The 13,777-nt window shown below is 31.9% G+C and overlaps 1 protein-coding gene across 2 annotated transcripts in view; it reads right to left on the bottom strand.

Annotated features, from left to right (window-relative positions):
- Window positions 1–1,237: 1,237 nt before the first annotated feature.
- Window positions 1,238–13,777, bottom strand: part of LOC126816355 (alpha-1,3-mannosyl-glycoprotein 2-beta-N-acetylglucosaminyltransferase) — a 49,084-nt gene continuing 36,544 nt past the window's right edge. For both annotated transcript variants that reach the window (XM_050542797.2, XM_050542798.2), the window contains exons 9-12: window positions 12,230–12,334; window positions 11,512–11,602; window positions 10,937–11,107; window positions 1,238–10,801 (exon numbers count right to left, since the gene is read on the bottom strand). In XM_050542797.2, coding sequence (XP_050398754.1) covers window positions 10,688–10,801; window positions 10,937–11,107; window positions 11,512–11,602; window positions 12,230–12,334 — 481 coding nt within the window. In that variant the 3' untranslated portion in view covers window positions 1,238–10,687. The remainder of the gene's footprint in view (window positions 10,802–10,936; window positions 11,108–11,511; window positions 11,603–12,229; window positions 12,335–13,777) is intronic.

Genomic DNA, 13,777 nt, shown 5'->3' with positions numbered 1-13,777 from the left:
GTAGGTAATAACTGTAACCTTTTTCTTATCTACAAGTCCATTTACAAAAACTTTTTTCTCATCCCAGCTCATCGACCACAACATATCAAAGTTATGTTTCCTATCAGCTTCTGTAAGAACAGTACATTTCTTTGTTCTAACACTACAGAAATTGGTACACTTTGCTGGTTTCATGCAATAAATAATCAATTTCATACACAGGGTAAATGTTGGAAAAACTGAAACTGCCACAGCGTGTATCTCATGAAATATTGAGGTGATGGTACATTTAAGGGTGAAATTGTACAAAATTAGTGTAAAATAATTATCACTTGTACAAAATTAGTGTAAAATAATTATCACTATTTGTCCCAAGGGGCTATCCTGAATAAATTAAACTCCAAACCTTGTCAGATTACAAGAAACAACTTTGCGATTTGAGACCCAAAAACTTTATGAAAAAGCATTTAAGAACTAAAACTTACCAGATAAATTTAATATGTAAAGCAGATCAAAATTATGTAAAAATATTCATTAACTGTGTTTCCATGTGTTCTTTGGAAAAAAAAGAGTAAGAGATAGAACCTTTTGCATTTCAAAATTTCCACAAATCAAGATCCAACATTTGGACACATGATACCCAGAACAGTTCTAATTGACGTAGAAATACACAGCTTAGACAGAAATGTGCATATTAATTGGGAGATTTTAAAAATGCAAAAAAGTGTATTTGACTAATTTCCCGAGATATACTAAAGTTACTTCCTGTAACACAGGAAAACATTTATGTGTGTTAATTAATAAGATCATTTTTATTTTTGAAATAAAAAAGGGTCATACGGCTCTTTTTAAGTGACATGGGAGTATCTGAAAACCAAAATATTTTTTTTATTTGGAATTATATGGTTATATGGATCAACATACCCCATAATCAGCTTATGGAGTGTTTGTTTCTCAGATTATTCATATGCCAGAGCATATAATAACTTGTATGTCTTATATAGTTCTATCCAGTTACAAAACCCTCTGAAGGCTTACAAGTACCAGTACAAACCAGTGAAGATGCATCATTGTTACTTAACTGATTCTAACACTACGTGAATCAATACTTGCGACAAGGGATTTGGTTACAGATTTAGTGTGTGGTGAAGGGGAGATAATTCGCTCTTCAGATTTTATAAGAAAACTTTTTCTTTTTCATGAACGGTTTTCTTTATTCTAGATTTCATTGTTCGAAAAAATAAAATCACACAGTAAAGAAATAAATAAAACAATTTTTAATGTCAACGATACGTAACAAGATTGATGCATGATAAATAATTTGCACAAATGTGCCCTGAGAAAAAAATAAAATCATGACTACAACAGCTCAACTACAGGATGGGTTTGGTTGATAATCATCACAAGGGTCCTCAGCAAAAGATGTTATAAAAAGGTCTTCCATCCTTAGTAAATGTTATAAATTTGCATTTTGGTACCAAAAAAGTTCTATCATACCTAAGTCTCCCGGAGCATTTCCTTGTGCTACTGCATGGCTTATTCAATGCAATATATTTATTAAATAAAGAACCTTAAAACAATAAACAAACAAGAACTTTGAAGAACAAATCCATGACAGACTGGGAAATTATTTTGTATACTGGTTTGCCAATTTAAAGAATGTTCTGTCAAATCATCAATGAGACATTTTGACATTGTGAATTTCGTAATTTACTTGTGTTCATTGAAGAATTATCAATATTAAGCAATTAAATACTAACCCTATATATTTATCTATAAAATTAATTTCACATCAAGAGACGCTAACTTTTTCACTTTTAATAGCAATAACCTGATGGACCAGACATACAAGTTTTAGGCATTTAGACAACCAAAAATTTCCCAGTCTGCATTTATACAATATGACAAATAAGTTTCATACATGTCTATTAGATAAATGTGGCAAAAAATGTTTGATATGAATTTCAATAAAGATCATTATAAAAACGATGGTCCCATTATATACATAGTTTTGGCTAATGCTGATGTAACATTTCCCATAAACTGTACAGTAGAAAAGGACATAAAAACATTTTTTTTCTTTTTGACTAAGCTACATGTTAATCATAACCAAATTATATACTACAGAGCCAACAAATCATGCTGCTTTTCACTAATGGAAATAAATCTTTTCTGTATAAAACACAATCAATCTTACAATATTTAATTATACAACTGCAATTAAATCCATGTAATTATAAAATTACAACTAAATCCATGTATGATATTCAACCACTTGTGTACTCTAGAATTTTAGGAAAATGCTGCATTGAATGAAATAAGATCAAATTGTGTCACACATCAGGCTTTTTCCACTTGTAACAGCTATCTATGCGCATGTATGAGATACAACTGTCCACAGTAATATTGTGGGCTTTAAGAAAGAATTCAATAAGAATATTTACGATTCCTTTTATTATGATTTCTTATACATGAATCAAGCAATTAGAACATGATTAACAAAATAATAGAGGTATTTGAAACATATCACTGAAATTCTTTGTATAAACTACATTGTTAGACAAATAGTTTTGTAGGAAAATCATATGATCTGTAATATCTGCTAACATATTAGAAGACTTCTATGGGGTAAGGCTTATTATTAATATAGGCAATAGCTTGTGTACACTATGTAATGTTTATCAAGCTAATTCCTAAACATGAGACAGATAGACCAGTCATTTAAATTTCAAAACTGTATGAACATATTAAACCTGCTGACTGTCATTTGAGGATTTTGAATCCCGTACAAATAACAATCTCTAAAAGGAATATCAGGCCAACAATTAAACCTCTATAAGGAATACCAGTCCAATAATGGTTCAATTCTCATCAGTATTTTCAAAGATATGATGAATTGAAAATATTGCATTAGCCATTCTCTGCAGATGATATTAGCAAGCCAGCATAAAACCTTTTAATAGGCCTCTTAGATATTGTCTGAAAAATGAAAATGATCATCAGGGCCTTTAATTATACATCAAAAGTCTGCAGGAATAGTAATCCTCCATTTAATTCAAAGCAAATCTGAGCCATGAAACTTCTTAAATTGAAAAAGACTCAATAAATAATATTAACCAGCGGTTGCCAGGCAAGATACGCCCACATTTTGCAAGAGATGGATAGAAAGTCCACAACCTATAACAGTGATACATTTAAATGCTTTTTAAAATCGGATACAAATTGTGATCTCTAGAGGATCCACAGGCTAAAAATGTGATTTTTTTTGTACAATCAGGGGCCATAATTCAGGAAGTTACTGTCCGATATGCTCAAATATCCAAAGGAACCAAGCTCTTTGGATTATAATCATACATTTCAAGTTTCATCAAAATCAGATAAAAATTGTGTCCACAACATTGGTATTACATACTTTTACAGTATTTGCGTACAAGGAGTGGCCATTTTGTCCAGCACTTTGGGTCAGATTTTTACGAAATGTGAACTCAACCTTCATTGATGTGTTAACGGTGATATATTTAAACATTTTTTAAAATTGAATACAAATTGCAACTTCTAGCAGGTCCATGAGCTAAAAATGCAATTTCTCAAACAATTAGGGGCCATAATCCAGGACGTTACGTTCAGATATGCACGATTTTCGAAAGGAACCAAGATCTTTGTGATATAAACATTAATTTAAACTTTCATCAAAATCGGATCAAAATTGTGGCCTCTAGAGGGTACACAACCTTGATATACCATATATTTACACTATCTGCGTACGAGGGATGGCCATTTTGTCCGGCAGTTTTGGTCCAATTTTCACGAAAGTTAAAGAAGGTTATTCTTTATTGTGTAATGGTGATATCAAACATTTTTTTAAATCGGATAGTAATTGTGACCTCTAGAGGGACCACAAGCTAAAAACGCGATGTTCTGTACAATCAGGGGCCATAATTTGGAAGTTACAATCTAATATGTGCAAATATCAAAAGGAACCAAGATCTTTGGGTTATAAACATGCATTTCAAGTTTCATCAAAACCAGATGAAAATTGTGTCCTCTAGAGTGTCCACAAGCTAAAAACATGATTTTTCGTACAATCAGGGGCCATAATCCATGTGACCTCTAGAGGAACCACAAGCTAAAAACGCGATTTTCTGTACAATCAGGGGCCATAATTTCGGAAGTTACAATCTGATATATGCAAATATCGAAAGGAACCAAGATCTTTGGGTTATAAACATACATTTCAAGTTTCATCAAAACCAGATGAAAATTGTGTCCTCTAGAGTGTCCACAAGCTAAAAACATGATTTTTCGTACAATCAGGGGCCATAATCCATGAAGTTTCGATTCGATACATGCCAATGAACCAAGATCTTTTGAGATTAACCTATATTTGAAGTTTCGTCAAAATCAAATAAGAATTGTGACTTAAAGAGTGTCCACAACCAAATTGGGGAAGGACAGATAGGGGTGACAACAATATACGTCCATCATAGTTAATGGTTTTTTCTTATTTTAGAGTTTGATTAAATTAATTTACATGGCACATATAATCATGTTTTAGCACTTGTTAAATTGAAATATATTTATGCATTTTAAATATTCAAAGATGCATTATGTAAGATTTATGCCCATTGAAAAAGAGCTGGCAGTTCTCGCTATAATAGTTAACAAGTAGATAATGAAGAATAGTGTAGTCTCGATTGTCATTGCTACTGTTGTTATGATAATAAAGAAAGTCTCGATAATCCATTTTTAAAGTAAATTATTAACTAGCAATCGTGTTTAAACCCGTTGAAAATCAAAAGCATTCGATGGTTTAGAGCGTTTATTATGGACTTGGTAAGTGAATAAATGTCTAATTAAACATGCATTATGCAAGAGCTAAATCTGCCTATTGCAGGTCTTTCTTTAGGCCTGAAATGTTTTCTAAAGTATTAATTAGACATTAATTAACTGATCCAGGCCTTAATCAACTCTCGATGGCATCAGATTTCTCCGATATTAAATAGATTAGAATGGTTCAGCAAACTTTGATTTAATCAAATATGGAGGACCGAGACTTAGCTTCGATCAACCAGTACGGTGGTTGAAATTATTGCACACGTCTGTCAAACCTTCAAAGGTTAATATCTTCGCTTGCAATAGAGTAATTTGAATGAAATTTTCAAATTATACATTTTACATCATCTACTTTCGAACTATTATAGCAAGAATGGCTAGTTCTTTATCTAAATCTTACATAATGTATCTTTAATGATTTATATAATATTTCAGGTCAAACGCAAGATCTGTATTAAACAGATTTAGCTCCTACATAATGCATCTTTAAACAAAAATATTTTAAAAAAACTTACTACTTTCATGTTTATTGTTTAAATATACACTATACCTTTATTTATTACCTACATTAAAAAGTCTGAGCAGAGTGGTGGAATGGAAGTAAAATGTAATTCTATGTTATTTAAGACGTAGAAACGATAACAAACTATAGTATATAATTTACTAAAATAATAACTTATATTAGCATGATTACATTATTATTATCTGAACTTAAAAAACGTAAATCTAAGAAGTAGAAATAAACTATGGTATTTAATTTATTTATGACTACCAAAAAACAAACTATCCCATCATTCCTTTTAACTTGACTACATTATTATAATCTGAACTTAAAAATTAAATATACATACATACAAATAAGGTCCCAAAATAAAATAATCTGTTTCTGAGACTGCCTACTGCTCTTTGTATTTTTTTGTAAATAACATGTAGACTGAGGATTTAGTACGTTTTTTGTATCTAATTTATTCATAGAGAATCTCCTAATGGTCTTTTGATATCCAAAAAGACGAGTAGGAGATTTTATTTATCACCCAACCCTTTCTTGTGCGCACAAATAAGTTGATATAATTTTTTGGTATAGATCTAATTTTACTGAGCCTGATTACTTTATGGTGTAGTAATACATGTACATCATTTTTTGACAAGTCACATGATGCAAAGTCCTATATATTGGCGAGTATTGTAATTGTTTATGGTAATGAGAACTTTTCTCCAACAATATTACTGGATCCAAAACGTAGGTCCTTTTTTAATAAAAAAAAAGTAGTTCCTTTTTAATTAACCAATCAAATTCATGAAAAGCGATATCTCGCTCAGTAGATTATGAAAGTTATCACAGCGATATGTACTGTAGAATGTGTTATTGGGTGATAAATAACGGTAATATAGATCCAATTTCAAATTTTGTAGTCATATTTTCAAAACAGATGGTTTCATTTTTTGGGCCAAACAAATTTTTTAACGAAAATTGCTTTATAAACAATTATTTACAATTTTATACATTTCATAAAATTTACTATTAATAGATTATTCAACAAAGCATGTAAGACTGACCAGTTTAAAAATATATATTATATAAGCTATATAATACTACTGTCTTAAATCATTTAAATATTTCACCACTAAAGGCATGTACCGGTGTGACAGTTTGAATTGACTCTTGGTGTGTTTGCTCTTGGGTACTTGCACATGTCCGAAACTGTTAAGAATTATTTTTAAGTATTTGGTTAGAGTTTTGTCACTAATAAACATACTTGTTATCGTGATTAGCTAATCAGTAGTTACACGATCAACGGATCTAAGTTGATTGCCTTGAAATTGATACTTCTATGGTTTGTGGCTTGTTGCCTTGGTTTTTTTAGTGATGTAGTCATTACACTTTTTGATGTTTTAACTATGTTTTAATTATTAACTATTTTGCAGATTGCATATTGGCCTTTACATGATTGGGATTTCTCTATATCATTGTTATTTTAATTTTGTACTTCTTAGTAAAATTCACAATATAGCCTGTGTGTTTTATTACTCAAATGCCAATTCTTTGTCATGCAAACCATGGGATCTAAATCTGAAACTAAATCTAAAAACACCCATTTCTTGAACATGAATATATATTTATCACCCCATTCCATACAAAGAAAAGAAAGCGGTAATAAATACTTGTTGTAAATTTGGGTTCAAACATGCATGCAAATTGCACAAGGGACAATCATTTTGAATTAAATTTTTGCATTGTGGTCGGGAATATACTGAATAATAATACAGATTGTCAATTTGTATTTCTACTTTTTATCGAATTAAACAAAAAATAGAAACTCGACACCCTCTCCTGATAGTAATACTGTAAATATTGGTAGATAATAGTGTAGAAACCGACCCTAAAAAAATCTTAGGGGAAATCCTATCACGGGGAGTCAATGCATACCGTGTCCATAACGGTGTGAGTTCACTCCTACAACTGCGCATGTGCTGAACAGTAATCACACACCAGGAACCATCTGACACTGTCACACTGGTAAGCATCAAAATTTGTGAATTAATTAACAAAATATTTACTAAATATATCTTTGCCTCAGTTCAATAAGAAAGTTATTTTTAGAAAAAGTACTAGTATGTACATTAAATGAGCTTAAATAAACAATGAATCTGAAGTATATATGGTTTTGGAATAAGTGGAGATGATTTTATGGCTTTATAAGCTGTATAAATTACATTTTGTCATTCTGTAGTAAAATAATATATTCATTTCTCAATATTCTAGAAGAAAATGTAGTACAATTATAATGTATTAAGAGTTTTCTATATCTAATACACTGGCCTTTCATTCAAACCATTGACTATGTCAGGCTGCAGATGTTTGCTCTAAAGGTTTAGAGGAACACTTAAAGGAAACGAAAAAAAATGAAATGGGGTTTAACGTCCTACTGACCACTTAAAGGACCTTTTACTAACTAATTGATTTTGATTACTTCTGCATTGTGTTCAATAAATTTTTTACTAAGTAACACTTGTCTTCACAATCATTGATTGAACTACTTTTCATTGATTAACACCTTGAAATCGAGTCAACCTTTTCTGTACCTTTGCTCCTATAAACTTATTGATGAAAGAAAAATCCTCAGATAATGTGGAATTCAAGCTGAGAAATTTTCAAAGACAAAAGACAGTTTATGAAACCAGCGGCTGCCAGGCAGGATACGCCCACATTTTCGAGAGATGGATAGAGAACAAGCTAACAAGAAAGTGATTTTTCCTACAATCAAGGGCCATAATTCAGGAAATTACAATTCGATATGCGCATATATAGAAAGGAACCGAGATCTTTGGGTTATAAACTTATATTTCAAGTTTCAACAAAATCGGATAAAAATTGTGACCTCTATAGGGTCCACAACCTTGATATACCATATTTTTACGCTATTTGTGAAACAACGGCGGCCATTTTGTCTGTCAATTTTGGGCCGATTTTCATGAAATTCAAACTCAGTCGTCCTTAGGGTGTAACAGTGATATAATAATACGTTTTTTTAAATCGGATAAAAATTATGACCTCTATAGGGTCCACAAGCTAAAAACGCGATTTTTCGTACAATCAGGGGCCATAATTCAGGAAATTACGGTCCGATATGTGCGAATATCGAAAGGAACCAAGATCTTTGGGTTATAAACTTATATTTCAAGTTTCAACAAAATCGGATAAAAATTGTGACCTCTATAGGGTCCACAACCTTGATATAACATATTCTTATGCTATTCCAGAACGAACGGCGGCCATTTTGTCTGTCAATTTTGGGCCGATTTTCACGAAATTCCAACTCAGTCGTCCTTAGGGTGTAACGGTGATATAATAATACGTTTTTTTAAATCAGATAAAAATTATGACCTCTATAGGGTCCACAAGCTAAAAACGTGATTTTTCGTACAATCAGGGGCCATAATTCAGGAAGTTACTGTCTGATATGTGCCAATATCGAAAGCAGCCGAGATCTTTTGGGGATAAACCTATATTTCAAGTTTCGTCGAAATCGGATAAGAATTGTGACCTGTAGAGAGTCCACAAACAATTGTGGACGGATGGACATCCGGACGGACAGGGGCGACAGCATAATACGTTCACATGAAAATGTGGGCGTATAAAAATAAATCATACCTATATTATCTACCATTTATCAGATAATTTGTCCTACATTTAGCAACTAATTAATTTCAGTCAATTAATAAAATGGACCTTACTACATCAACATTATGTACATAACACCCATTATTACACTGACTGGAGTGAATGATGATTCTTTTTGACATGGCCCACAGTCAGAAAAATGGGAAATTAATCAATTTGACTTAAATCATAAACTTCTATCTGTAAGACACAGTAGCTGAACTGAGACTTAGATGACTTATCAGTAGTATAAATTATTATATGTAAGGCCATTTTTAAAGAAAACAAGCCAACAGTGAGGCTGATGTCCCCCATTGAAATCCCAAAATAAATAGATGACACATATTAATTAATCACATATTTATTTTTTTCAAAACTACACTCTAAGTTTCATCACTCTCTATCAGATAGAATCAAGATTATCTTGTCCCAAAGCATCGACCAATGAAATTGATTAGCTCTGCTTAGCTTTAGCTTGAAATGTTAATCATTGAAATCAGTCAAGACATTCACTTAGGGAACATCTACATCAGGTTTAAACATTCTACCTCAATTAAAAGCAGAGTTTTTATGTTCCAAAGGCTTGACCAATCAAATTGCTTATCGCTCCTTAGCCCAGGCAGAAAATTCGCACAATCGAACTTAGTTAAGGTAATGATATAATGAATCTATATTTAGAGTTTCATCGCTCTCACTTCATTATAACCGAAGTTATTGTGCCCCTAAAGCATCAACCAATCAGATTGCTTATCTCTGACTAACGTAATCAGACAATGTTCATCATAGAACTCCATCAAGGGATTCACCTAATGAATGCCAACAAAAGGTTTGAACATTCTACCTCAATTAGAAGGAGAGTTAATGTGTTCCAAAGTCTTGACCAAACAAATTGCTTATCGCTCTGCTTACCCTCAGCAGAAAATGTTCATTATCGAACTTAGTCAAGGTATTGATGTAATAAAGCTATACACCAAGTGTCCTCACTCTCACTTGATTAGAACTAAAGTTATCGTGTCCCAAAGCATCAACCAATCAAATTGCGTATCTATTTACCCTTAGCAGAAAATGCTCATCTTCGAACTTCATCATTAAGGCATTGACCCAATAAACACCTACACCAAGTTTGAACATTCTAGCTCAATTAGAAGGAGAGTTATTGTGTCCCAAAAAGTGTGAAAGACAGACAGACAGACGGACGGACAAACCCATTTCAATAGTCCCCTGCTTTCTTTGAAAGGCGGGGGACAAAAAAAAATATTCTGGTACTTAGATACTGCCACTCACTTAAAAAGGGAAGCTAGATCCATTTTTATTTTTTTAAAAATTAAAAACATTCCCATTGACTACCACCCATTTGTATTTCCACTCGAAAGCTTATGTACAAGATAGCAATTCATTACTGCTTGTAAACGATCTTGTATTTATTACTATTAGTAATTATGTGATGCTTGTTAAAAGTCATCGGACAAACTAAAAACAAAAAATAAAATAAAAACCTCCCTTTTTGGAAGTATTGTCTGAGTACCAGAATATTTTTTGTATGATCTAATTGTGGTATTGATTACTGTAAATATATACACTCAACCATACTTACACTTAAGTAACAAAATATATAAATTTACATCTTTACTATACCCATTCATACTTTAACAACCACTACCCAAAAATACTCGCTGATTGAAAATCACGGATTATTTCTAGTAGCTGAGTATGTCAGCTCCATGTTGGATCATAAGCTTTCCAGGTTTGTGGTGGTGCCAGATAAATTCTCCTACCACGAAAAACAAAACTAACTACTCCTCTGTATGCACTTCGTGGAACACCAGCCTGAAACATTACATCAATTATATGTATATCATCTATTTTACTAACAAAATCATCCATGGTTAAAGTCACAATTTCTATTTTATATACATTGCATACCATAGTTTAATTAACATTTCAATTTTGGAAATATCTTACCTTATAATCATCCATTATTCCTAATTTTTTTGCAGCTGCTTTAAAATCATTTTTATTATTGTACTGTACTCTAGCAGCAGGTAGTTCAGGTTTAGCTGCCAATACAACTTCTGTTACTGTCATTAAAGGCGCATCATACACTTTCTTTACAAAATTTTTATCATAAGTTTCCTGAAAATATAGATCCACATGTATTTAACTTGAAATAAGAAAGACATTTGAAGAGTTTAAATAAATACAACACACATTACAGTATATGTATTTCAGTCATTTTGAGTAGGAGGTATTTCAGAGTAATCTAAATATGGATTCTATTGGAACGAAACTAACAGCAGTAAATTCTTATATTGATCTAAGTTATCTTAATATGTATAAGAAATAAACTTTGACAAATTTGAAGAGTTATTGCCCTTAGCATCTTCATTGACGTGACTTCTATCCAGGCAATAATGGAATTGAGACCAGATGGCTGTTACTAAGTTTGACCATTTTAACAACCTTTAGGTAAGTTGTTTTAGGTTTTTATTTTTTTTATTTTATAGAATACTATTTACATGAATATAATATAAACTTACCTTCTTTAAATATGAAAGATCGATTTTTGTAAAAGGCACTGACTTCTCATTAAGTTTTATGTATTTGAGATGTTTTTCATAAAATAAACCACTAAAAAAAATAAAAAATTGTTAGACAAAGATTTGGTACAAAATATGCTGACTACCTGTGGCCAATAACATAACTTAAACACATTTAATGTCGAAAAACACTGGTCACAATTCTATGGAATGATTTCGAAAGTCAGAAATTTATAACTACGACATCCAACAAACATTGTTTAAACATATATTATGCAAGAGCTAAATCTGCCTATTGCAGACCTTTCTTTAGGCCTGAAATGGTATCTAAATTATTAATGTAATTAGATATTAATTAACTTATTCAGACCATAAACAACTCTCGATGTCATCACTAGCCTGTGATATTTACTGGATTAGGATCCGATTTGCTGCTAAACTTTCATTCAGGATTTAATCATGAAATGAATAATCGACACTATGTTTTTTATCGTACTGACTTTAGTAATGATGATCGAGACTAGGCCAAAAATTCAATCACTAAATTCTCTGTTCCGATTGGATCAATTTTCAGCAAACTCTCTTTACATTTTCTAGTTTTTAACTATTATAGTGAGAACTGCCAGCTCTTTATCTAATCTCCCATAATGTATCTTTAATTAAATGAAATCTGTATGAATTAGGTGCACTAACATACATTTAGTAATTATAAACTTACTTGCTTACTCCTTTTTTACCAAATGTACTTGTTCTACATATTTCAGGTCTTATACATTCTCTTCCCTGTCTTTGTCCAGGATGTCTCATCCAATCATCCCAAAACCTGATAAATATACATATAACAAATAGTGTGCTTGAAGGCATATTGCCCAACATTACAGCTGTGTTTCACAGTGTAATCTGCCATAAAGACAAAGGCTGATATTGGGAGCTGAAATGTCCAAATGGTAGCATATCAAAATATTGCAATTGTATCTTTCTCACCCTTATTCCAATCTTACAAAAACTTTCTAATCGAATATGATTGTTAGCCTTATATCATGTTTGAGTTTTTGTTTTTAAAGGCCACAATAAGAAATGAAATGAAATGAAATGGGGTTTAACGTCCTACTGTTCTGCTCCTATACTGGTAGGGATGTACGATATTTCAAAAAGGGACGATATCGATATTGGCATTTTTATCAACGATATAGTTCAATATCGAGATATTTAATAATAATGTCACTTTGCTATTAAATAAATTAAATATAAATGCATTAAAGCTGACTACACTGTGAGTAAGATTTAAGAATTGTGGGTAAGAATTGCTTTATTCATACACTTTAAACTTTGCTTTTTTTATAATATAAATTTATTAAAATGAACTAAACAACACCCTTTTTGGATGAATATTAAATACAACCGCTGATGTTTAAAAAGCGTATGCTTGTGACCATGTGTAAGAAAATTCTCAAATATCACGTGCAGCGGAAGTAAGTAGATGCGGTCTTCAAATCTTGTATCGTACATTTAAGTTCAAACAGTTTAACAAATACTAAATGATCCGGACTATCTTCCATTCAAGCATTCGATTGGCTGCGGTATTCCTGGCCTAACAGTGACAGTAATATATTTATAGATCGTTTTATTCTTGCTTTCAGAAATTAAGTTTTGTAGAGTTTTCTAAAAATATTCGTTTTTCAAAAATATGACAACCTATTTATAGCCTGGTAATTAGCTGCGGCAGTGGGAAATTTCAGGCGTTTGGTAGGCCTAAGCGTACATGTAGTAACAACTGACAATTTATTGTCGACTAAAAACAAAGTAAAAGTAACGATGCAGTAAAAAACGGCTGCGGACACTGCGCAAGTGTTTTCAACATTTAACGATTCTCAAAACATTAGTTTTACTATAGTTTATTGCCGTCAGCTAATTTCCACTGCTGTATAGTGTATTTATTATCTATTTTTACGAAATTTTTTTTCAATATTTGAAGTTTTGGGCGATATTCGATAAACCACTATATTATATCGACGATATTTGGCCACATGATATCGTAGTTGGGTCTGAAAATACCATATCGCAATAAATGACTATATCGAGAATATCATACAGCCCTATATACTGGGCTAATGAAGATGGGCATACGCCATACAGTGTGCTATGAGGGAAATTTTGCCTGGGCAGCCGCACTATCGCCTACTCTTATATCGAATTCCAACTGCCAGAGGGATCTTTTATGTGCATTCCAATATATACACGGGACCTCGGTTTTTCATATCATCTG

This window comes from Patella vulgata, chromosome 3 (assembly GCF_932274485.2).
Source record: "Patella vulgata chromosome 3, xgPatVulg1.2, whole genome shotgun sequence".
NCBI lineage: Eukaryota > Metazoa > Mollusca > Gastropoda > Patellidae > Patella > Patella vulgata.
Note: the sequence above shows the minus strand (reverse complement) of the source record. Positions and strands in the feature narration are given on the sequence as shown.